Source organism: Impatiens glandulifera, chromosome 6 (assembly GCF_907164915.1).
Source record: "Impatiens glandulifera chromosome 6, dImpGla2.1, whole genome shotgun sequence".
Lineage (NCBI taxonomy): Eukaryota > Viridiplantae > Streptophyta > Magnoliopsida > Ericales > Balsaminaceae > Impatiens > Impatiens glandulifera.
This window is the reverse complement of record NC_061867.1, coordinates 53,547,858-53,574,171: the sequence shown is the minus strand read 5'-3', so window position 1 is coordinate 53,574,171 and position 26,314 is coordinate 53,547,858. Positions and strand designations below refer to the sequence as shown.

Below are 26,314 nucleotides of genomic sequence, written 5' to 3'. Positions count from 1 at the left end.
AATCTCAAAATAATTATTTATAAAGTCTAAAATACACAATAATAAATAAATAAATAAAATAGACAAAAATAATTTTTTTGTCTATTAATTAATTTGGTATAAATTTATTTTTGATATTGTGATTATTTTTTAAATTTATCCCTAACCTAAAAATCAGTTGTTTATATATTTAATGTTGTTAAAAATTCTCAAATTTATTAAATTAACGTTAATTAAAAGTACTGTTTTAAAATTTTATACGTGTGCCTTTATTTATTTTTAAACAATTACAAATTAATTTTTTTATCAAACATATCATAAGATAGAGTCAATTATAAGATAGAGTTTTCTCATTCTTCTCGGTAATCTTTTTGATGGTAAATTTTAGTTTGTAAGAACTCTATATTACTCATTATAAACGATATTATAGTGGATGGTTTAAGCAGCTTAAGGCTTCCATGGTTTTTTACTCTTGTTAAATAGGATCATGACCAATCTCTAATGATTTCCACTACCGAATAAAGTTTATAGTTCGAAATCTAAAAAAATAGAAAACAATTGAGGTGCTTTGACGAAAATCCTTTGGAGTTGAATTTCTTTTTTGTTTTTCTACTCCATCTTCACAAAGATCCTATGAAACTTTAATAGGAAGCCCGAGGGTCGGTTCCAATTTTTAGTCGAGGTCGTTAATGGTCTTTCGCTTTTCGGCCGCAATTTGTCTCATCTAGCGACTAGGGTTTACGAGATCGTATGAGAAATGATTCCTACGTCATGGAATCATTTCCAATTTGGTAGAGTAAAGAATATTATATGATTTCTACCGTTTTTCAAATGAGTAATTGAACCCGAGGCAACAACGACAACATTTTTATCTTCTTGGGCGTTCCTCAAAATGCGAGCCTCCGCCTGGGCTGGCTCGAGACCGCTATGGTCCGGTGGCCATCGGTCAACATTTTTTAAACAAATATAGTAAAGATTAATTGATAAGCATATATTTTATTTAACCTATTTATTAATTTATTTGTACTTTTATTTGCTGATAGTTCGGATTTTAATAATTTTGGGCTTGAATTGATACAAAATCGTTCTTAAACTAATTATTTATTTTATTTAGGTGCAATGACATTCTAGAAATTATAAGAAAATAATTTTATTTGTTTGAAAATAATTTTAAATTATAATTCTTGTACAAAATTTGAGTGACTAGACAATTTAAAATATGAAATCGTTAAGCACCATGATCAAAATACAAAATAAAAAATAATATTAAAAAAATTAAAAAATTAAAAATACAATTAATTAGCTTAAATGAAGTGGGTTAGTTATTTATGTAAAATTTAATAATTATTGTGAAGTAATTTTAATATTAATATTTTGCAAAAAAATAAACAAATAAAAATATAAGAGAAATGTGATTTTGTGTAGAACTAAATTAAAAAACAAACAAGGCCTTAGACTTATAAAAAAAATATTATCATGAGAAAATGACGTGGGCGCAATTTGATTGACTTGAAAAACGTAGAGGATTTACTGTCCCAAGTAAAGCTGTGTCCCTTGCTGTCTCATTTATCAAAACGACGGAATTTTGATAAATTAGAGAAATAAAAAATTATTTATATGAAATAAACCCTAAACTCTAAATCCTAAATTCTAAATCCTAAATTCTAAACCCTAAAAAATTATATATATGACATTTTATTTTAATATTCAATTTTCTTTCTCATCTCTCATCTGATCTACTGTCCCAAGATAATATCTTGATGTCTCATAGGAGAGAGAAAAGAGTGGAAAGAGGAAAGAAAATAAAATATTAAAATAAAATATCATATATATAATTTTTTTAGGGTTTAGAATTTAAGATTTAAGATTTCGAATTTAAGGTTTAGAGTTTAGGGTTTAAAATTTAAAATTTATTTAATATATATAATTTTTTATTTGTCTAATTTATCAAAATTATGTTGTTTTAATAAATGAGATAGGAAGGAAGGGACAGCTTAATTTGGGACAGCGGACAGTAGATCCTCACCCCTCCTCTCTCTCCTCTCTTCTCTTTTATGAGAAAGCAAGTGAGACATTATCTGTGGGACAACATATCCGAATTCATTATTCATTAAAAAATAATAAAATTTATATTTATGAGGAGTGATAGGAATCTACCATCCCATACTATCTCATTTATCAAAACCGACAGTAATTTTAATAAATTTGACAAATAAAAAATTATATATATATATGAAATAAACTCTAAATTCTAAACATAAACTCTAAATTTTAAACCTTAAACCCTAAAAAATTTTAATATTTAATTTTCTCTTTCCTCTCTCCACTCTCTTCTCTCCTATGAGTCATCAAGTGGGACATTATCTTTGGGATAGTAGATCCGAATTTGAATTTGGGAGAGGGAATGGGGAAGAGAAATATCAATAGTTGGAAAAAGGATAAAGTGTGAGGAGAGAGAAAAGAGAGCAATTTTGTTATTTTTTGGGCCAATTAGAATGCGCCACGTCATTCCCTGTAAAATTCTCTCTCCCAATCATTTCTCAATATTAATATTCTCTCTTAGGGTGTGTTTGATAACCTTGGAATTGAAGGGTCCAATTCTAATTCTTATGTTTGTTAGACACTTTAATATTAAGAATTAGAATTGGAATTAGAATTCCAATGGAATTCAATATAGTGTAATTTAATAGTTCTCAATTCCAATCTTTTTAGGTCGGAATTGTAATTCCAAATTAACACGTTTTTCATTTTTTTAACATGTTTAACACGTTTTTCATTTTTTAACATGTTTAACACGTTTTTCACACATTAAACACGTTTAACACGTTTTTCATACGTTTAACATATTTTCATATTTTGGCACGTTTAACACGTTTTTGACAAATTTAACACGTTGTTTACGTCATTGACACGTTTAACACGTTTTTGACAAATTTAACATGTTGTTTACGTCATTGACACGTTTAACACGTTTTTGACACGTTTAACTTGATTTTCACGTTTTTAACACGTTTAACACGTTTTTGGCACGTTTAATACGTTTTTGGCACGTTTAACACGTTTTTGACACGTTTAACACGCTTTGACACATTTAACACGTTTTTCACGTCCTTGACACGTTTAACACGTTTTTAACACATTTAACACATTTTTCACGTCCTTGACACGTTTAACACGTTTAACTTGATTTTCACGTTTAACACGTTTTTGGCAAGTTTAATAGTTTATAAGAGAGAAATATAAGGGTGTGTTTGATGAGGAGGAATTGGAATTAGCATTGGAATTCTAATTCCAATTCCATGAGAATTGGCATTGAATTACAATTCAATTCCTATGTTTGGAAAAATTATAGAATTGTAATTCAATTCCAATTCCTATGTTTGAAAAATTATAGAATTGTAATTCAATTCCAATTCCTATGTTTTGGAAAATGATAGAATTATAATTCAATTCTAATTCTATATTTGTAAAATAAAATATCAGTTCAATATATTAACTTTTTAAATATGTTTTCACGTTTTTGACACGTTTAATACGTTTTTGACATGTTTAATACGTTTTTGACATGTTTAACACATTTTCACACTTAAAACACATTTTTACACGTTTAACATATTTTTTCACGTTTTTGGTATGCTTAACACGTTTTTGACATTTTTAATACGTTTAACATGTTTTTCACACCTTTTAACAAATTTAATACGTTTTTCACGTTTTGTCACGTTTTTAACATGTTTAATACGTTTTTCACACATTTAACACATTTTTGGCATTTCTAACACGTTTTACACATTTTTGACACGTTTTACACGTTTTTTCACGTTTTGACACATTTAACACGTTTTTCACGTTTAACACGTTTTTCACGTTTAACACGTTTTTCACACGATAAATATGTTTTTTCACGTTTTTCACATGTTTTTCACGTTTTAACACATTTTTCACGTTTTTCACACATTTTACACACGCATTAACACGTTTTTCACGTTTTCACGCGTTTTCACACGTTTTAACAAGTTTAACACGTTTTTACACATTTTAACACATTTTCACATGTTTTTCACGTCTTTCACATGTTTTTCACGTTTTTTCACACACTTTAACAAGTTTAACACGTTTTTGGCAGGTTTTGATATGTTTAAGACGTTTTTCACACGTTTAACACATTTTTCATATTTTTCACACGTTTAACACGTTTTTGGCATGTCTAACACGTTTTACACATTTTTGACATGTTTAACACGTTTTGGCACATTTAACACATTTTTCACACGTTTAAAACATTAAACACATTTTCACATGTTTTTCACATGTTTCACATGTTTTTCACGTTTTTGGCACGTTAAACACATTTTTGGCATGTCTAACACGTTTTTTCATACGTTTTACACATTTTTGACACGTTTAACATGTTTTTTACGTTTTGGCAAGTTTAACACATTTTCACACGTTTCACATGTTTTTCACGTTTTCACGCGTTTTCACGTTTTTCACACGTTTTTCACGTTTGCCACACATTTTTCACGTTATTAACATGTTTTTGGCACATTTATAATGTTTTTGACATTTTTAATACGTTTAACATGTTTTTCACACATTCAGATAGGTATAAAACATGTTAAACATGTCATAAACGTTTAAACGTGTTAAACATGTCAAAAACGTGTTAAGCGTGTCAAAAACGTGTTAAACGTGAAAAACGTGATGGCATGTCATCTACTCTCCAAATTACTCCCTCAATTTCTCTCTTATAAACTAATACTAAGTTGTTAGAATGGTAGATTGAACTAATTAATAATTTAGATAATGGCTAATAAAAAAGGTTATAATTTTAAAAAAAGAAACTCACTTTTATTGTATCTAACCTTTATTTTGGACGGTTTAAGTCACTCCTCATAAACAAAATTTTATTTAAAATGATTGGTTAATTCTATATTCCTAAAATTGAAAGTTACTTGAAACAATTTAAAGAAATTATATTTATAAAATTAATTATATTCATTAATTTATTTAAATAAATAATAATTGTTTTTAATTTATAAATATAAATTCAATATTTTTCTTATAAAAGCTTATTACCATACATTTAAAATTGTAAGAATAGTTTAAAAGCTTATCTAAATCAAATTTGCTAAATTAAATCCTAAAAGTTTTAAAAATAATTCAAATTTTAACAATTTTATCGTATTCTCCAGAAAAATAAAGTTGGTATCTTTGAGAAATTGATAGTAACTGTGAAAAAGAGAATAAATCTCACATAACTTCAAGTTATATGCAACTAAATAATTATAAATTATTATTATATTTTATTAAATGGATTAAGGTCCATAGGAAAAGATGAAAGAAAGAATAAGAATGATTGTTGGACTTTATTTTATTTAGGGCCTTGAATTTGGGGTTTTGTAAGAATAAGTGTTCCATAGCCCAATTATTTGTTGGGCTTATTCAAAAGTCAACTTAATGGTTCTCTTATAACTAATTCAAAATTTTAAATCCAACCCGTCGTCCTATAGATTGGATGTATTTCATAATTATCTAAATATCTTATTTCATATATCTAATAATTTATATTTAAAATGTTTTAAAGTGATTTTAAAACATTTAATTCTGAATATAAAGAATTTTTTACTCTAAGCAGCTTGAAGTTCATTGTGCATGTATCAACAAACAAGGGCAGGATGTTATATTTAGTGGTAAACAAAATTAAGTAAAAAACAACAATATAATACTAATTTCAAACAAATCATTTTTATTAACAAATTGTACAAAATCAAGTTAATATTTGAAAAAATATACATTAATCATAAGATTTGATTATCCTTTAAATAATACATTTTGAATTATTTAAATAAATCATATAATATACCCTAACATATATCATATATTTTTCAATTGTCGTACAAAAGTTTTGAATGTTACAATTAATTAATTGGGAAAACACACACCTACCCCCTATGTTTAGAGCTGTCAATTTGGGTTAAGCCCGTTGGGTTGGTCCGTCCGACAAACAACTTAGACGGGTTGAGTTGAAATATTAACAACCCATCTGGAAGTGGGCCTACACGGGCTAACTTGCTCGGGTCGCGAGCCTAGGCGGGTCGGGCTTGGATTAGCAAAAAAAATCTAATATGATTTATAGCTTATAGGCATATGCCACATAGTATTGTTTTTTCTCTCAAACAGTACTGCATCAGTCAATACTCAATATCTCGTCCATCGGTCGTCAACTACTTATTTATTCCGTCTTTCTTCTCTTCGTTCTCGCTTTCAAGGGTTCGTGGATTCAAACATGGTTTCAGACTGCACAAGTCAATACTTAATACTTCGTCCATTGGTCGCCGAATATTTATTTGTTCCGTCTTTCTTCTCTTCGTTCTCACCTTCAAACTAGGGTTAGTGAATTCAAACTTAGTTTCAGCTCTAAAAGCTTCACACTCATTGAAATTTCTATTTTATGAATTTTTCAAATTTTAGTTATTTTGTTAAACTATTTGGTCAATTAATGTAGACAAGATTCTTGTTTGGTGTATATTACGATTATTTGATAATGTTCTTTAACTCTTGTTTTCTAAAACTATTAAAAATTTTATTTATTTTTATTTATAATAAGACAACCCGCGGACTGGCCCGCCTAACTCACAACCCATCTTGGGCTGGGTTGGATTGGGGATTTTCAGCCCGCCGGGATGGTGGGTCGTCCCTCCATCGACCCGTCAAACGATGGATTTGGTGGGTAAGCCTGCACCGCCATGGGTTGACCGTCTGATCGCTCTACATATGCTCATTATCTAGTTGAGTCACAAATTCAGAAGGCACAATATCCTTCCAACATGAACAATCAAAATATATGAAATTTTAAAACTTAGAAACATAAATAAATAAAGTATTGAATTTGCTAAATAGCGTTTATTCGGTAAACAAAGTACGGAAAATAAAACAAATTACATAGTTAGTAAACTAGTTTAGGGATATAAAAACTAATTATCAATTAGGGCCAGGTGGCATGCTTGGGGCAGATCCTTGACACCTCAGCAGTAACTCCCTAGCAAACTCTTCCCCACCGTCGCCGCCCACCGGAGCTCCGGCGAAAGTGTTGTGATCATCATGGAACGGCTGCTAATTGGCTACCCATGAATCCTGTTGTTGAGATGATCCAATATTTGGATCAAACTCAAAGAGAGGTGCCATGTCATAGGTGGCACCTCCACCAAAAGGGTAGTCCGACATGGACATGGACAGAGAAGACGGCGGCTGTTGCTGATGTGGCGACTGATTGGCTACATGGACTTGCAAGGTCGAAAGCTCAGATTCGAGAGTTATGATCACCTATATAATCAAATCAAAAGCATACTAATTAACAAGAATTTATACTAAAATTATTGCTTGTTAAAATTAAATTTTCTAATAAAATGAATTAAGAGGAGGGACAAGATAATAGTACATAAAATATATTCATATAAAGTTTTGTTAATGTTTAAATACAAATAATATCATGGTTGTATATATATACAAAACAGAGAAGCTATATTAATGGAGGATGATTTCAATTTGAATTATTATATTACTATAATCTAATATAATCACTTTTTTATATTACCATAATCTAATATATTATATTTATTTTTGTCAAGTCACGTTAATATAATATATTTATTGAAATGTTTTTTTTTTTAAAGTTTTTTAAAAATAATAATATATTTATCAAAATAACGTTTATAAGATTAAATAATCAAATAAAATCAAAATGTTATAATATTAGTAAAAAAAGTTAAGTCAAAGAAACATAAAATATGTTAAAATAACATTTGTGCTGCTTGCTTCCAATTTTTCCATATGAAGGAGAAAAACATTTTTTTTTAAATAATTATTTTTCCTCTTTCATGTGTAAGGAACATGAACGGAGTAATGAACAATTGAGAGCAAAATATCATATCCATATCAAACAAATATTGTAGGCATCATTTGCGACGATTATAAGTAATCTAATTAATTTTTACAAAAATATTAAGCAAACAACTATTTCACAAGGATAAAAAAACTAACATTTCATACCAATTTTAAAACCATTTTTCTCAACAACCAAACATATATAACCCAATATGTAATTACACCAAAATATATTCTTAGAAGATTTGACATATATATAATTATAGTTTGGATTTGTTTATAATTTTTGTGATTAATTTATTTATGATAAACGTTATGACTTGGATATAGATAATTAAGTACCTGATTTTGGAGAGTATAGATCTTAGATATGCAACTAAAGATAGGATCTCGGAAACGAGTACGAGCCTCCAAATATAAAGTGAAAATAGCATCACTTTGTTTTTAGATTTGGATATGCATTAGAAGCTTGGAATGTTGCTCGCTCCAAAAAATATTATGAACAAACACGAAATTGGCGGTTCTTTCACCGAAATCGAAGCAAGGAACAAATATGCAGTCATTCAGGCACCTCTTTCGCAAGAATCTGCATGCCCTGCATGGCCCATAATGATTCAGGCACATGAATTGACCTTGATGCTCATTTTTTATATATATTTTTTTTTTGAGAAGAAATTTTTTGTAGTTGAAAATTTAGGATTAAAAATGATTCAATTTATAGGTCGGTTTTGTAGATTGGTGAGGGTTGGTCGAATTCCTTTCCTTGTAAAGTGGAGGGATATAAAAAGGAAAAATGAGATTATTATTATAATTAAACATTAATTATTAGTGATATTTTAGGATTCTTTACATAAAAAGTATTATCACATCATCTATATTTCAACTATAATAATGATTTACATAGAAAAACATTTAATATGGATTTTGTAGAGATATAAGTATGGAGCCTTACGTGGAACTTCAAATCAGGGATGGACGTGACCGAGTATTCCTTGCTCATACTATCATAACCTCTTTCAAATCAACCATCTGTATTTGCATCTCAATCACAATCACTATAGGAAATCATGATTACGAACGGTTATCAATCTCTCTTTCTCTCATTTCTTGATTTTCAAGAAACTCATGAAGCATTCATGGTTATGTTTGTGATCGTCCTTCCGTTTGTCGGTTTGTCTACATGTGACTCATTAAAAAATGGAATCATATATACTTCCAGAAATAAGAAAGAATGATAAAATAAAATGGTAAGGGCTGATTGAGGAAGTAGGAAAACATTTTGAGAGATATTCATGTAAGAATATGTAATAAATAAAACATTATAAAAATGAAAAGCTTATTTGTAAAGACTTAAGTATGTTAAGGACCTAATTGTATATTATGTTAATATAAAATGAACAGGCTCTCTAAGAGAGGGTTACGTTCTTTTGTCTAATCTTTTTCTTTCAAGCCCTAAATCTCTCAATCTCATAACTTTCACATGGTATAAGAGCAAGATTCTTTTGAAGATCAAGAAGGGCATGAAGAGATAAAAAGAAGAAAAACATCTGATTTTGATAGTGATTTGTCATTCTCCTCAGCGAACGATTCATCCGAAGAAATTACTCAACCGATTAAAATGGTCGCGAAGAAGAAGCACGATTCTAATGATTAGTTTACGATTAGGAACTCGGACAATCTAGGAAGCATTATCTGCACAACAACATTCAACGGTAAAAACTACATCGGTTGGAGTAGTGGTATCAGGTTAGCACTGGAAGCAAAGTCAAAATTAAGGTTCATAGACGGATCATTAGTGGCTCCAAAAGATGCTGAACAATTTGATCGGTGGAGAAAGGTAGATTTCTTAGTACGATCTTGGATCTTGAACACTGTTTCTTAAGAAATAAAGGGTAACTATTCATCAACTACCACTTCTTTGGATTTGTGGATTGATATCAAATAGCGATATCAAAAAAATAATGGCCCACAATCTTTTCAGATTCAGAAGGCAATAAGCAATCTACGACAATGTACTCTTTCAATTGAAAAATATTATTCTAAGATTAAGAAACCGTGGGGTGAGCTCATGGTCTTGGAGCCATTACCATGTTGTGATTGTGATCCAAAACGCCTTGTTGTTGTAGAATGACAAAACTTGTAGTTTAACATGATACATCTAATAAACTCACACAGTTTCTTATGGGTCTAAATTACTATTTTGATCATGCAAGACAACAAATACTTCTTATGGACCCAAAACCGAGTATTAATCGAGTGTATGCGATGTTGTTGAGTATAGAAAGACAAAGGGAAGTTCCTTTGAAAATAGGAATTCGAGGCTAGATGCCGCTACTTATGAATCTTCTTATGCCGCCCGTTAAGTCATTAATGATAGAACAAACTGAAAATTTTGCTATGCTGATGAAAGATAATTCAGAGCAACAAAGGGGACAATATATGGGAAGAAATAATAGAGGCAGAGGAGAAAGACAATCTACAAACAAAAATAATAACAAAGGAGCATCATCCTCATATTGCACTTATTGTAGAACTGAGGGACATAGTCAAGAAGGGTGTTTCAAATTAATTGGTTACCATGACTGGTGGAAGGGGAATAGAGATCAAAAGGAAAGAAATTCTTCAAATGCAGCTAATACTCCTTTTTCATTCGGTGAAGAACAACCAAAATATTCTTCAGTGTTGAGCTTGCTGCTGTGGTCAAGGAAGTCATGAAAGGACTACTTACTGAAGAAAAAGCCAAAGACAACTATTATGAAGGTAAATTTTCTAATAACAGTTTTACTAGTGCATGTATCTTAAATGTGCATAATAATAACAAGAATAAGCCTATTTGGATCATTGATAGTGGAGCTAGTTGTCATATATGTTCAAATTTAAGTTTCATGACTGAAGTGAGAAATTTTGCTAATGTGCCATTATTTTTACCTGATGGATCAACTAAGCATGTAAAACAAATTGGAACGGTTAAACTGAATGATAAATTGAAACAGTTTGATGTCATGCATGTGCCAGATTTTTCATATAACCTAATTTCAGTTTCTAAACTTGCCAAGAAAAAACAATATTAGATGTCAATTCTCTATTACTGGATGTTTATTGCAAGATCTTAGAGACAACAGCATCATAGGAAAAGGGGAATTATCTCAAAATATTTACTTACTAGATAATAAAGAAATTGAAACTATTACAAAAGAACATGTTTCTAATTCATGTACTGATTTCATGTTACTTCATATAAGACTTGGACATTTATCTGATGTTGCACTCAAACATGTTTTTCAGTTTAATAAAGATGAAAATATTCATTGTGATGTTTGTCCAATCTCTAAAATGAAAAGATTACCCTTCAATTCTAGTACACTTATGACTATTAAATGTTTTGAATTGATTCATATGGATGTATGGGGCCATATAAAGAAACATCACTTGTTAATTGTCCTTATATGCTTACAATTGTAGATGATTATAGTAGATTTACTTGGACATACATGATTAAAACCAAACATTGTGTTACACAAACATTTATTGAGTTTTATGCCATGATTAAAACCCATTTTGAATCATCAATTAAAACTGTTAGAACTGACAATGGTAGTGAATTTTTAAATAATGAATGTCAAATATTTTTCAAAAGAAATGATATTTTACATCAAAAGTCTTGTCCTTACACCCCACAACAAAATGGGGTGGTTGTGCGCAACACAAACATCTTCTCCAAATTGCAAGATCCTTAATGATTCAAGCACAAACACCTTCACATTTTTGGTCCTTTTCAATCCTTATGGCAACATACATCATAAATAGAACTTCTTCACAAGTTTTAAAATAGGACAGTCCATATTATAAACTTTATAAACAAAACCAGATTTTTCTAACCTAAAATTTTTGGATGTTTATGTTATATCAAAAACAACATTTCTCATCAAACAAAATTTAAACCAAGAGGGAAAAAAATGCATGTTTATTGGTTACTCTCTAGGACATAAGGGTTATAGAGTTTTTGACATTTCAAATGAAACCATACTTGTGTCTAGAGACATAATTTTCATGAAAATATTTTTCCATATAAAAACACAAATTTTATACATGAAAATACAAAAAATCCTTCAAATGTAGAAACTGTTTTAGATGACTCTGATGAAAAATTAGAGTCATCTCACATAGACGATGCATTTTCTCCAAAACACAGTGTTGATCTTGTATTTCAACATCACTCAACTGATTTTTCATTTGAAAATAACACAAATGCATCTTCTCAACCAACCATTTCTTCACCCTTAAATAACACTGAACCATCTAATGATTTTCAAAATGAACAAAGGATAAACAGTAGAGAAAGAAAACATCCAACTTGGTTAAATGATTACATTGTTAACTCAAATACAAATATTAACAATAGAAAATTATACACACCAAACACTTTTTCTTATTCATCCAAATGTATGAACACCGATTACCTAGAATTTTTAGGAAATATTTCAACACTTAATGATCCGCATACTTATAAAGAAGTTGCAACAATTAAACATTGGTAAACTGCAATGAAAGAAGAATTGGCAGCTTTGAAAAATAACAACACTTGGGATTTAGTACCACTTCCAAATGGGAAGAAATCAATAGGGTGCAGGTGGATTTACAAAAAAAACTCAATCCAAATGGAATAGTGGAAAAATACAAGGCATGTCTTGTTGCAAAAGAATACAACCAAAAAGATGTGGTCGATTTCCACGATAGCTTCTCGCCAGTCGCCAAAACAGTGACGGTAAGACTTTTATTTGATTTAACATCTGCTAATAATTGGTATTTGCAACAGTTTGATGTGAACAATGCATTTCTCCATGGTAAACTCGAGAAAGATGTATATATGCATCCTCCTGAAGGTTATACTGAAGCAATTGATAATAAGGTATGTCGTCTTAATAAAAGTTTGTATAGATTAAAACAAGTTTCACGACAGTGGAACTTGGAATTTTCAAAACAACTTATCAAGTATGGTTTTATTCAATCTATTCATGATAATTGTCTTTTTATATGATAGAAAAATTAAGTAAGTTAATTTTCTCAAAACCGGCCACACATTACAAGTTTTGAATATTTATTCTAAATAATCAAAAAGGGAGAAATTGATAGAAAAATTAAGTAGATTAATTTTAAACCGGTTAGAAAATAATTGTTATAACTTATGAAAAATATATGTTAAATCGCTAAGTTATATCAAGTATATTAACTGGTTTAAATATAACAAGAATCTGTTGTAGCGTAGTGGTAAACGCCTCTGCCTGTCACACAGGTGACCAGGGATCAAATCCCACTGGCTGCAAATAATATTTAAAGTTTTGCTGTTTCAGGGAAATTGAGCAAAATCCATTCGGTTGGAAGTATATATATACCGTTTCGGTTGTTTGACTTCGGTTTGAAGTAAAAGCAACCGCAACCGGTTTGTCCAAGAAGTTCAGTCAACCGGTTGGTCAACCGGAGTTCAGTCAATGAGTCCGGAACCGGTCAGTAAAGTTCAGTCAAACCGGATTGGTCAACTGCAGCCGCTCAGTCATAAATGCTCCGGTTGATTAACTGCAGCCGCTCAGTCATAAATGCTCCGGTTGATTAACTGTATCCAGAAGCAATCTCCAGGTAGCTGTCAGGCATGCTTGTCCAAATCCAGAAGCAATCTCCAGGCAGCAGGTAGCTGTCAGGCGGCCGGCTAAGAGCTGCCATGTGTCCAAAATGCAAACCGGTTAAGTGCATGTCTGCCATGTGTCCAACATGCAAACCGGCTAAAGCGCATGTCTGCCATGTGTCCAAATTGATCTGTCCAAGAGGGAAGGCGTGCAAGCCTCTTGATCATTACCAGGAGAGAGAAAATATGACCGTTGTGTCCTCTCAGCTATAAAAGGAAGACGAGACGTCTTCATTTAATGTAGCAGTGATCAAGCAAGAAAAACTTTTCAATACAATTCAAGTGATAAGATTCTAGAGAGATAAACTTGTATATTCAAAAACCGGTTTGCCTAAAACCGGAAGCTTTTTTGTGTGTTGTTGTGTTGAGTTGTTGTATTACATCAAAGTGTGAGTTTGGTGTAACCGGCGAGTAGCGAAGTTGGGCTCGACCGGCAGTATTGTTGTAACTCTAAAGAGTTAGTGGAGATCCATCTCATAACCTGAGAAGAAGGGGTGACGTAGGAGGGTTTGCTCCGAACATCCATAAACAAATCCTTGTCTCGTGTTCTTTCATTTGCTTTTATTTACTTTACCTAACCTCAAACTAATCATACGCCTTAAACCGGTCACTCATATCCTTAAACCGACTCCTCACAAACTTCATCCGAATCGTATTCGTTGCTTCAGATTGAAACGGACATTTCCGCACTTGAACTCGGTTCAAGAGTCTGTGACAATCTGTGTAGTGTTAAGAGCGGTTTTAGTCTCTAACCGGACTATCACCAAAAAGTGTGTGTGTTGTAAGCGGCCACCCTTCCTAAACCGGAAAACACCCCGGTCCTCCAAGGGCGTCCCCGATCCTAACAAGTGGTATCAGAGCGAGGATCTTAACACTCAAGCAACCGAATACCATCATGTCTTTCATCAACGAGCCCCCCATGTTCTGCATCGAAGAATATGTTGATTGGAAGATACGGATGGAAGTGCATTTGGCCTCACAAGACGACGACATGTGGTATGTTATTACCGATGGTCCGATAAAGATTGATAAGCCAAGATACAAATGGACGACGGAAGATAAGAAGATGAATAACCTGGATAATGTTGCCAAAAACATTTTGTTCAAGTCGTTGGACAAAAACATGTTTAATAAGATCAAACTGTGCTCTTCTGCTAAAGAAATTTGGGAGAAGTTGATCCAACTGTGTGAGGGCAGCGACCAAATAAAGGAGAACCGGAAAGATCATAAGGCTCTGATAGCTTATGAAATCAATAGCAAATGGGCCGATAGCGATTCAGACGACTCATCATCCAGCGACGGCGATGATAAAGTTGATGCATGCTTCGCGGCTGAGAAAGAATCTCAGGTATTTGATTTCTCTTCTGAAGAATTTACTAAAGAAGACTTAGTTATTGCACTCAACGACATGGTCGATGAGTTCAAAAAATTAGCTGTTTTAATACCGACCCAAACAAAATATGAAACCGGAAAGTCAAGTGGTACCGCTGGTGAGCCAAGCGGAACCGAGACTTACGAATCGGTTGGACTATCCTTAGAGAATGAGAAGCTCAAGGAGACAGTCCAATCGTTAACCGAAGAAATTGAGAGAATTAAATATGTCACGGCTTCTTGGAAGAGATCTAGTGAAGCGGTAAGCCAGATGTCTAATTACCAAAGACATCCCAAATGTAAATTTGGTATTGGTTATAACAAATCCGCCACTCACAAGCATTCCAATGTGATGAAACTCACAAAAGACAATCTTCCTTTCATAAGATTTGTCAAGAGTTCATCAACCGACAATGAGGAAGAACGTGACTCAAAACCGGAAAAAGAAATAAAATATGTAAGTCCAACGGACTCGGAAAAATGGCTTTATCCTGAGAGAAGGAAAGCCAACCGGCCAGCAGGTAAACAAACCGATACACACCCACAAAATAAGGCACTCTTAGGACAACAGAAAGATGTCAAGCCAAGCACCGGAAAAGTAATTAGAACCATAACCGGGAAAGTTATCCGACTTATTAAAGTCTGGATTCCTAAGGGATTAATAAGCCACGGACCCAAAGAAAAATGGGGACCAGATTCTTTATTGTCTATGAATGTAGGTAAATCAAGACAGAAGCTTGGAAGAGACATCATGGCATCCGGACAGCCGGCTGCTGAAGAACACATCATTTGAAGGGAACAAGCATGAAGTGGCTAACATCCTCACAAAGCCACTTCTCGAGTCTAAGTTTTCTTCCCTTAGAAATATTTTAGAATTGTTAGATTACAGAATTTGAAGAAAATTTGTTTAAAAAAAAAAAAAAAAAAAAAAAATTTTTTAAACGAAACCGTTTTTCCAAAAACCGGCCAAACAAATATAAGTTTTTCAAAAACCGGCCAAACAAATATAAGTTTTTCAAAAACCGGCCAAACAAGTGTAAGTTCTTCAAAAACCGGCCAAACAAGTGTAAGTTTTTCAAAAACCGGCCAAACAAGTGTAAGTTTTTCAAAAACCGGCCAAACAAGTGTAAGTTCTTCAGAAACCGGCCAAACAAGTGTAAGTTCTTCAAAAACCGGCCAAACAAGTGTAAGTTCTTCAAAAACCGGCCAAACAAGTGTAAGTTTTTAAAACCGGCCAAACAAATATAAGATTTTTAAAAACCGGCCACACATTACAAGTTTTGAATATTTATTCTAAATAATCAAAAAGGGAGAAATTGATAGAAAAATTAAGTAAGTTAATTTTCTCAAAACCGGCCACACATTACAAGTTTTGAATATTTATTCTAAATAATCAAAAAGGGAGAAATTGATAGAAAAATTAAGTAGATTAATTTTAAACCGGTTAGAAAATAATTGTTATAACTTATGAAAAATATATGTTAAATCGCTAAGTTATATCAAGTATATTAACTGGTTTAAATATAACAAGAATCTGTTGTAGCGTAGTGGTAAACGCCTCTGCCTGTCACACAGGTGACCAGGGATCAAATCCCACTGGCTGCAAATAATATTTAAAGTTTTGCTGTTTCAGGGAAATTGAGCAAAATCCATTCGGTTGGAAGTATATATATACCGTTTCGGTTGTTTGACTTCGGTTTGAAGTAAAAGCAACCGCAACCGGTTTGTCCAAGAAGTTCAGTCAACCGGTTGGTCAACCGGAGTTCAGTCAATGAGTCCGGAACCGGTCAGTAAAGTTCAGTCAAACCGGATTGGTCAACTGCAGCCGCTCAGTCATAAATGCTCCGGTTGATTAACTGCAGCCGCTCAGTCATAAATGCTCCGGTTGATTAACTGCAGCCGCTCAGTCATAAATGCTCCGGTTGATTAACTGCAGCCGCTCAGTCATAAATGCTCCGGTTGATTAACTGCAACCGCCCAGTCATAAATGCTTCGGTTGATTAAGTGCAACCGCTCAGTCATAAATGATCCGGTTGATTAAGTGCAACCGCCCAGTCATAAATGATCCGGTTGATTAAATGAGCCATGTTCCGGTTGATTAAATGAGTAATCCAAATCCAGAAGCAATCTCCAGGTAGCTGTCAGGCATGCTTGTCCAAATCCAGAAGCAATCTCCAGGCAGCAGGTAGCTGTCAGGCGGCCGGCTAAGAGCTGCCATGTGTCCAAAATGCAAACCGGTTAAGTGCATGTCTGCCATGTGTCCAACATGCAAACCGGCTAAAGCGCATGTCTGCCATGTGTCCAAATTGATCTGTCCAAGAGGGAAGGCGTGCAAGCCTCTTGATCATTACCAGGAGAGAGAAAATATGACCGTTGTGTCCTCTCAGCTATAAAAGGAAGACGAGACGTCTTCATTTAATGTAGCAGTGATCAAGCAAGAAAAACTTTTCAATACAATTCAAGTGATAAGATTCTAGAGAGATAAACTTGTATATTCAAAAACCGGTTTGCCTAAAACCGGAAGCTTTTTTGTGTGTTGTTGTGTTGAGTTGTTGTATTACATCAAAGTGTGAGTTTGGTGTAACCGGCGAGTAGCGAAGTTGGGCTCGACCGGCAGTATTGTTGTAACTCTAAAGAGTTAGTGGAGATCCTTCTCATAACCTGAGAAGAAGGGGTGACGTAGGAGGGTTTGCTCCGAACATCCATAAACAAATCCTTGTCTCGTGTTCTTTCATTTGCTTTTATTTACTTTACCTAACCTCAAACTAATCATACGCCTTAAACCGGTCACTCATATCCTTAAACCGACTCCTCACAAACTTCATCCGAATCGTATTCGTTGCTTCAGATTGAAACGGACATTTCCGCACTTGAACTCGGTTCAAGAGTCTGTGACAATCTGTGTAGTGTTAAGAGCGGTTTTAGTCTCTAACCGGACTATCACCAAAAAGTGTGTGTGTTGTAAGCGGCCACCCTTCCTAAACCGGAAAACACCCCGGTCCTCCAAGGGCGTCCCCGATCCTAACATTATACTTAAAACTGAAAAATCAATTACTGTTTTACTTTTTTATGTTGACGACATACTTATTGCTGGAGATAACATAAAAAAATCAATTCTGTCAAAAAATATCTTGATACAAAATTTTCAATCAAAGATCTTGGAAACGCTAGTTATTTTTTAGGTTTAGAAATACATAGAACTAATGCTGGTTTATATGTAAATTAACGCAAATATGTTCTTGATATATTAGCTGATACGGGAATGACCAGATGTAATCAAAGTAGTATTCCTATGACAAAGGGAATTAAACTTAATGATATTGATAGTCATGTGTTTACTGAACCAGAAAAAGTTCAAAATATTAGTTGGACGATTAATATATTTGAACTTTTCTCGGCCCGACATTTGTTTTAGCGTCCAACAACTAAGTCAGTTTATGCACAACCCCCTTCAAATACATTGGGAAGTTGCCTTACAGATTGTTCGATATCTAAAGGGTACACCTTCATTGGGGTTGTTTTATCCTTGTGTTTCTAATCCTTTACTTGAGAGTTTTTTAGATGCGGATTGGGCGACTTGCACCGATAATCGAAGATATGTTATAGGTTATTGTATAAAACATGGAAATGCCCGAGTATCAAGGAAAACAAAAAAACAGAACACTGTTTCACGGTCTTTCGCTAAAGTAGAATATCGCAGCATGGCCACAACTGTTTGCGAACTAAAATGGATTACATATCTTCTTAACGATCTTCATACACCAGTCAAATTGTCGATCCCCTTGAGATGTGATAACTAGGCAGCAATCCACATTGCCGAAAACCCAGTTTTCCACGAATGGACAAAGCACCTCGATATAGACTGTCGTGTGGTTCGAGATCACTTCAAACACGGGTTCATTTTACCAAAACATGTATATTAAAAGGTTCAACAAGCTGATTTCTTTACCAAGCCTTTGGATCATGGAGCTTTTTACCATCTTAGAGACAAGATGAATTTGAAAGATATTCATCTTGAGGGAGGGATGTAAGAATATGTAATAAATAAAACATTATAAAAGTGAAAAGATTATTTGTAAAGACTTAAGTTTGTTCAGGACTTAATTGAATATTATGTTAATATAAAATGAACAGGCTCTCTAAGAAAGGGTTACGTTCTTTTGTCTAATCTCATTCTTTCAAGTCCTAAATCTCTCAATCTCATAACTTTCACAATGTTGCTCATCATCTCAATTTCCATGCCTCTTTTTAATGAACATTGTAGACATGAAAATTAACAGTACACTAATTTATAATAATATTTATAATTTTAAAATAATATTTTAAATTTTTTAAATCAAAATAACTCAAAGAAGGAGTTAAAACCAAATTAAGAGTTAATTATTGTAATAATTACACCATAATTAAGGAAATTAATTAAATTTAAAAATAATTTGAGATTAAAATATTTTATTTATTTTATTCAAATTAAACTCAAGAAGGATTTAAATTATTTAATTATGATTTAAACATGAATTATGTGTAATTATTGGCTTAAAATAATTAAATAAATACTCTAAAATAACAAAAAATAATGGACATAATTTTTATTATGTTTCCAATTTTTAAAAAAAATTTTTTTAAAGAAAAACGAAAGCAATAAGTTAAAATTTGATTTCAAATAACCCTTCTATAAAAAATAAACTGATAATCTTGTGTAACTGAAATTATGTTTAACGGTTGCAGCAGAACTCTCGGCCATTAGATCAGGGCTAAATTTTCATCATGCGCCTAGGAATCGACCACGCAGTCGGTTATAGCCAAGCGCGCGCGCCCTGGTCCACAACGGATTGACTAACGGGACGCTAACGCCCGTTAATCCAAACGCTCCAGCGCTAATGGATCTCCAATTGAACGCAACAACGCTTTTCAATTAAACGAAACAAAGTTGTTTCGTTCGTCTTTCTCAATCAAACAGGTCAATCACCGGAATCACGATCGATCTTCGACGATTCTTTCATAAGCTCTATCTTCACCAATACTTATCCTTATCATTTCGTTTTTTGCCCATGTGCACGTCTCCTCTCCGCCATCATTACCCCTAAACCTATTGACCTTATCTTTCCCTAGAACTAGGCTGTCACAAATGAAAAAGAATTAGGGATAAGAACTCCGACGATCTAATTGGAATTGAATTCGTCCACCCCAACCGACCTAGCTTAATATAAATACTCCTTAGGTGACCCTCTACCAAAATATCAAACAAATATCACATCTTACACCCTAAATCAAAGAATCAAGATTCCGGCAAGAACTATATTTTTATAAAATCCTCTCCGACGATCAAAGCTTTGATCCAGGTTTTGGGAAAGACACATCCTAAGAGTGTTCTCCAGTTGTTGATAAGCTTCCAAATTTACTGTATTTCGATTTGTGATTGAAATTTGAATTTTTTTTCTTGGATTCGGCCACATAGGATCACACATTTATTTTTATTTTATAAACTTAAGTGTTTGTTTCAAATTAATTTTTTTCCACCCTTTTGTCTTCAATTTTGATCTTTTTAAATACACAAAATATTAAAATAAACATGACAAATATTTTACCAATTTATTTTATTTATTTATTTATATTTTTAGGATTTAAATAAATAATTCTTTTAGGTGAATTTGATACAAAATTCACTCTAAATTATTTATTTTTGTTCTTTAATTATTCTAAATTTATTTTGAAATAATATGGGTATAACATTTATTCCAAATAATTTTATTTTTTATTTTGTCCTTAATCCCTAATTAATTTGATTCATTAACACAATCATAATTAATTGTTTTAAATTATTTTTTGGCGATGGGGTTAATTATTTTGATCTTATTTATTTAAAAATAATTCAAAATAATTATTTTAATATTATAAATTGGAGTGTTGATTTTTAGTGTTTACAATTAAAGGTGTCAATTCAGGTGGGTCGGGTGGGTTCGAGTCGGGTTGAAGAAGGTGCATTATAACAAAATTTTCAACCCGAACCCGAACCCAGTCCAACCCGACCAACCTGACTAACCCGACTAACCTGAAATAAGTTTTTTGAGACCTAATATTAAGACGTTTATCACCTTGTTCTAACAAAGCTTGAGCAATATCACGAGTTTTTTGTCTAGAACATCGATTAAGGATATGACGGCGAAGATTACATGTTCCCATGCTACTATCAACTTTGTATGTAATTCCACATGCTTTACATTTACATCGCAAATTTTCTCCCTCTATTTTAGGAAGCATATCAAAATACTGCCACCACTTTGATTTTAATGGTCTCTTTCGTTTACCAATACTAGTTTTGGAGGCTTGATCTTGGGAATCAATGCACATTTCTTTATTTGCATCTAAATTTGCCATAGGTGAACCCTCCACACTATTCTCCTCAAGATCAAGATTAATTTGTGAACTCATTTTATTGCTGGATACTAGTGGAGTTCAAGAGATTAAAAAAGATGAAAATTAGAGAAGGAATGTAATATTGAAGAGAAGTGAGAAAGATGGAAGAAAAGGAATAGTGAGAAAGACGGAAGAAAGAAAAGGAATAGAAATTAAAGATATGGGTTAGGCCCGTTAGAGTTAGGGTTTTTTTGTAAGGTAGGCAAGTTATTTTTTTATTAATATATTATGTGGGTCGGGTTAGGTGGGTGGGTTCGGGTTGATGAGTGACCTGATTTTTTAATTCAGGTCAACCCGGGTTGACCCGAACCCAACCCAACACAACCCAATTTTCTTTTTCAAGTTATATTTTGGGTCTGGCCCGAAATGATTCAAACCCGAAAACCCCCAACCCTAACCCAATATTCTTCGGGTCGACTCGTGTCGGGTTGGCGGGTCGAGTTCATTTTTGACACCCCTATTTACAATATCTAATAATTAATATTTAATATATTTAAAACTAATTTCGATCAATTAATTAAACAAAATCAATCAAGTAAAAAATTACTAATATAGTTCCAATTTCAAACAAACCTTTTAGTAAACAAAAATCGTGAAAAAGACCTGTTGGTATATTTAAAAAAAAAATCGTTTAAAACAAATTATATGTTTTCAAGTTCTAATTGGGTGGATACAAGGCTTGGGTGGATACAAGACTGTCAAAATCAAGAATTTACGTAAAATCGTTAACTAATTGTAAACTTATAAAATCTAGAGTTTACTTGAAATCGTAAGAGTTTAATTTTAAAAATAATAGTTATATATCATTATTATTTATATATATAATTAAGTATTTTATACTTAACCAATTTTAAAATTTTTATATTTAAATATAAAATTAATAAAAAAATTAATAATAAGTAAATAATAATATAAAAAAATTGTACTTACAAAATTATTTATATTAATTAATTTATTTAAATTAATAATAATTTATTTTTTAATTTATTATAAATTTGTTTTTTTAAACGTAAAATCGTATAAAATCATAAAATCGAAATTATTTATAAACTCGTAAAATCTTATTATCGTAAATTTAAAATCGTAAGAGTTTACCTATTTAAGAGTTTACTTAAAATCAGACTCGTTAACCTTATGTGAAATCGTAAAATCGTAAGATTTTAAGAGTTAATTCGAGATTTTGACTTAAAATACATTTAAATTGTTTGAATTCATTTGTATGCTTATAGGTCACTAATTCCAAAACTCGTAATGAACCGAGGGCTCTCTAAAGGTAAAGAACAAAGCTTCAAAATATATAGATACAATTTTTAAAACACTAAATTTTAATTTATAAATGTCATGAAAGAATCAAAATATATAAAATTTTAAAACTTAGATAAATAATAAATATAGGATTGAATTTGCTTAATAGCCTTATTCAATAAACAAAATACGGAAAAGAAAACAAATTACCATAGTCATCAACAATAACAATTATTTGCTAAATGTTACATATATTATTAAAAATAAAAAATGATTCAATTAGTGCCAGGTGGCATGCTTGGGGCAGATCTTTTTCTTCCTCGTTGATTCCTCATCAGTAACTCTTCTCCACCACCGCCGTCGCCACCTCCCACCGGAACACCGGCGAAAGTGTTGTGATCATCATGGAACGGCTGCTGATTGGCTGCCCATGAATCCTGTTGTTGAGATGATCCAATATTTGGATCAAACTCAAAGAGAGGTGCCATGTCATAGGTGGCGCCGCCAACCAATGGGTAGTCCGACATGGACAAAGAATACTGTGGCTGTTGCTGATGTGGCTGGTGCTGATATGGCTGCAGAGGTGGCGGCTGCCTGGCTACTTGGGCTTGCAACCACGCATTCTCTCGTTGAAGATTGATCACCTATGTATATATATAATTTAAATAAAATAAAAAGGTATTAAAAAATTAAAATTTTAAATAAAATAAAAAACATACCACTTAACAAGAATTTCTACCTAATATCATTGCTTGTTAAATTTATTTTTTCAATAAAATTAATTAAGAGAACAGACAATATATATATATATATATATATATATATATATATATATATATATATATATATATATATATATATATATATATATATATATTATCATAATCTAATATAATATTTGGTAATTTGTCGTTACGTCAATTTTTATTTTTAAAATGTTTATTTTGTGAAAAGTTTTTCTTTAATTAATAATATATTTATGAAAGTTACGTCTATAAAATAAATAAATCAAATAAAATCAAAATATTATAATATGAACTAAAAAAAGTTAAGTCAAAAGAAACATATAAGGTAGATATCATTCACAACAGTTACGATTTGTAATCTAAATAAATTTTTACAAAATTATTAAGCAAACCAATTATGAAACCAAACATACATATAAGATCATCATATAATTACACCCAATTTTGTTTTTAGAAGATTTAACTTAATTATTGTTCTGATTTCTTTCTAAATTGATGCGATTAATTAACTCATGTTAAATCATGTTACTATTCATATTTAAATACATAAGTACCTGATTTTGGAGACCAAAGATTTGAGATACACAACCATAAATAGGATCTTGGAGACGAGCATAAGCTTCATAATTTAAAGTCCTAACTGCCTCGGGCCGTTTGTCGATCGGAATATTCGTTAGAAGTTTTGTAACGTTGCTTGCTCCGAATATCTTATGAATCGACGCGAAATTGGCAGTTCCTTGATCGGAATTAAAGTAAGGTGCGAATATGCAATTGTCGAGGCATTTCTTTTGTAAGTATCTACAGGCTCCGCATGGTCTGATAATGATTCTGGCGCTAGAATTGGTCTCGGTGCTCATTGTTTATTTTTTCCTAAGAGAAGTTGGAATTTTTTTTTTGGGTAAAAACTTAGGATGAATAATGATTATCTTATATGTGTGTTTTTTTAGATTGGCAAGGGTTGGTAAAGTTCTTTTTCTTGTAAAGTGAAATGATAGAAAAAGAAAATTGAGTAATTGGTTGTAATTAAATACTATTTATCTTTGATATTTTAGAATTTTGTCATAAAAAAAATATTCAAATCATCTATATTTCAAAAATTAGTATTCTAATATTTTATTTTTATAAAGTTTAGATTTTAAAAATTATATATTTTAATAATTATTTCAAATAATTATTTCAAAAAGTTTTTGAACAAAATAAATCAAAATTAAAAATAACCACAAAAATGGCAAACAAAAAACTTCTTCTTTAGATGAAATAAAAATCTATAATCACAACTTGGTGGTCATGGAGATTAAACTAAAGATCATACACAAAACGAGCCTCACTAACAAAAAAAGTCAAATTATTTTTAATCTTGATCTATGCACTAACCACTTATATCTTGTCGCTTTAGAGCGGGTATACACTAAAATTTGATTTACTCAGTCACAATTAGGTACTGAGTTTGAACTCTTGAGATGAGAAAATAATTAACTCACGGAGATTCCAAAAGAGTTGCGGAACCCAACGTTTTAAAAGAAAATTAATTTACCAAATTTATAGAAAATTCTCACATAATTCCGAGTCCTTAAAATAATTTTCCAAATATTATAAGACTCGAAAAGGGGTTTAAATTAAATTAAATAACTATTTATGAAATATTTTATATTCATTTATTTCAAAATAATTAATTCAAAGGCCTTTAAATTAAATAATATTATATTTAAAAAAAATGTAATATTCATTTATTTAAATATAATTAATTCAAAGGCCAAAAATAAATTTAATAATTATTTAAAAAACATGTTGTATTCAATTATCCCAAATAATTAATTTAATGGCCAAAAATAAATAAAATAATTATTAAGGGAAAATGTTGTATTCATTTATCTCAAAATAATTAATTTAGCGGCCAATAAAAAATAAATAATTATTTAAGAAAATGTTGTATTCGTTTATCCCAAAATAATTAATTTAAAACGACAAAAATATATTTAATAATTATTTAGGAAAATGTTGTATTAATTTATCACAAAATAATTAAATTAAGAGCATAAATTAAATAATTATTTGAGAAAAAATGTTGTAGTCAATTAAATTCTAAAATAAAAATAAAACTCTAAAATATAAAAATAAATCAATAAATAGAACACAGGGCAAAAATAAATGTTTTGTTTATTAATTTATTTTGTAGGTAAAAATAAATAAATATATATATTATATATATTATATTATATATATATATATTAACTGACGAGGCACTACAACAAAAATGACTTTCGGCGACGCTTAAAAAGACTTCTGCCAACCTTTAAAAGCGTCGCCAAAAATATTACCGAAACTTATTCTTGCGTCGCCAGAAGCAGGGTGGGCGCAAGTTTTTACCACGCTTATTTAAGCGTCGGTACAAGCGTTGCCGAAAGGCGAAAGTTTTAACGACGCTTATTTAAGCGTTGGCAAAATTAAAAAACGTCGCTAAAAGTCTATTTTATTTTAGATAAACATAAACTTAAACTTTTAAGGTGAGCCCATATTCCAGCACATTATAACCTTAAAAACACTTCAGAAACTAATGAACTCTCTCATATTTTATATACCAAAAACTTCTTCTTTTTCTCCGATGTGGGATAAATGTCATATTAACACTTCAGAAACTAATGAACTCTCTCATATTTTACTTTTAATTTAATTAAATTTAAATAATAATTAAATAAAAGACATATATTAATAATACTATAAAAAGTTTAAAATTTTTGTAATATAAAAAATATTAATTAAATTTTAATGTTAACAAAATTTTAAGTCAATTTTAATTTTAAAAAAATTAAAAAATTAAAAAATTAAAATAAAATATTTACAAAGTTTAAAAATAAAACATAAAAATTATTAAAATTTAGAATATTTAAAATATAAGGTTTTAACAAAGTTACAAAGTTGGTATATAAAAAAAATAAAGGTGGTGGTATAGATATAAAGGTTGACAAAAGTTTTTTTTTTTAATTTTTACCCA

General features: G+C 31.2%; 1 protein-coding gene across 1 annotated transcript; it reads right to left on the bottom strand.

Moving 5' to 3' along the window:
* Positions 1-22,851: 22,851 nt before the first annotated feature.
* LOC124943896 (LOB domain-containing protein 30-like) lies at positions 22,852-24,179 on the bottom strand. The gene is made up of 2 exons (XM_047484353.1): positions 23,877-24,179; positions 22,852-23,220 (listed from the first exon to the last, which is right to left on the bottom strand). The coding sequence occupies exons 1-2, from the start codon at positions 24,177-24,179 to the stop codon at positions 22,852-22,854; spliced, it is 672 nt and encodes a 223-aa protein (XP_047340309.1).
* Positions 24,180-26,314: the final 2,135 nt, after the last annotated feature.

What these genes read in the sequence shown, in the direction of transcription:
- LOC124943896 (XM_047484353.1), bottom strand. Translation starts at nt 24,179, where the DNA reads ATGAGCACCGAGACCAATTCTAGCGCCAGAATCATTATCAGACCATGC. An exon ending in TCTTTGGTCTCCAAAATCAG is followed by an intron (nt 23,221 to 23,876) that starts GTACTTATGTAT and finishes ATATATACATAG; the next exon opens with GTGATCAATCTTCAACGAGA.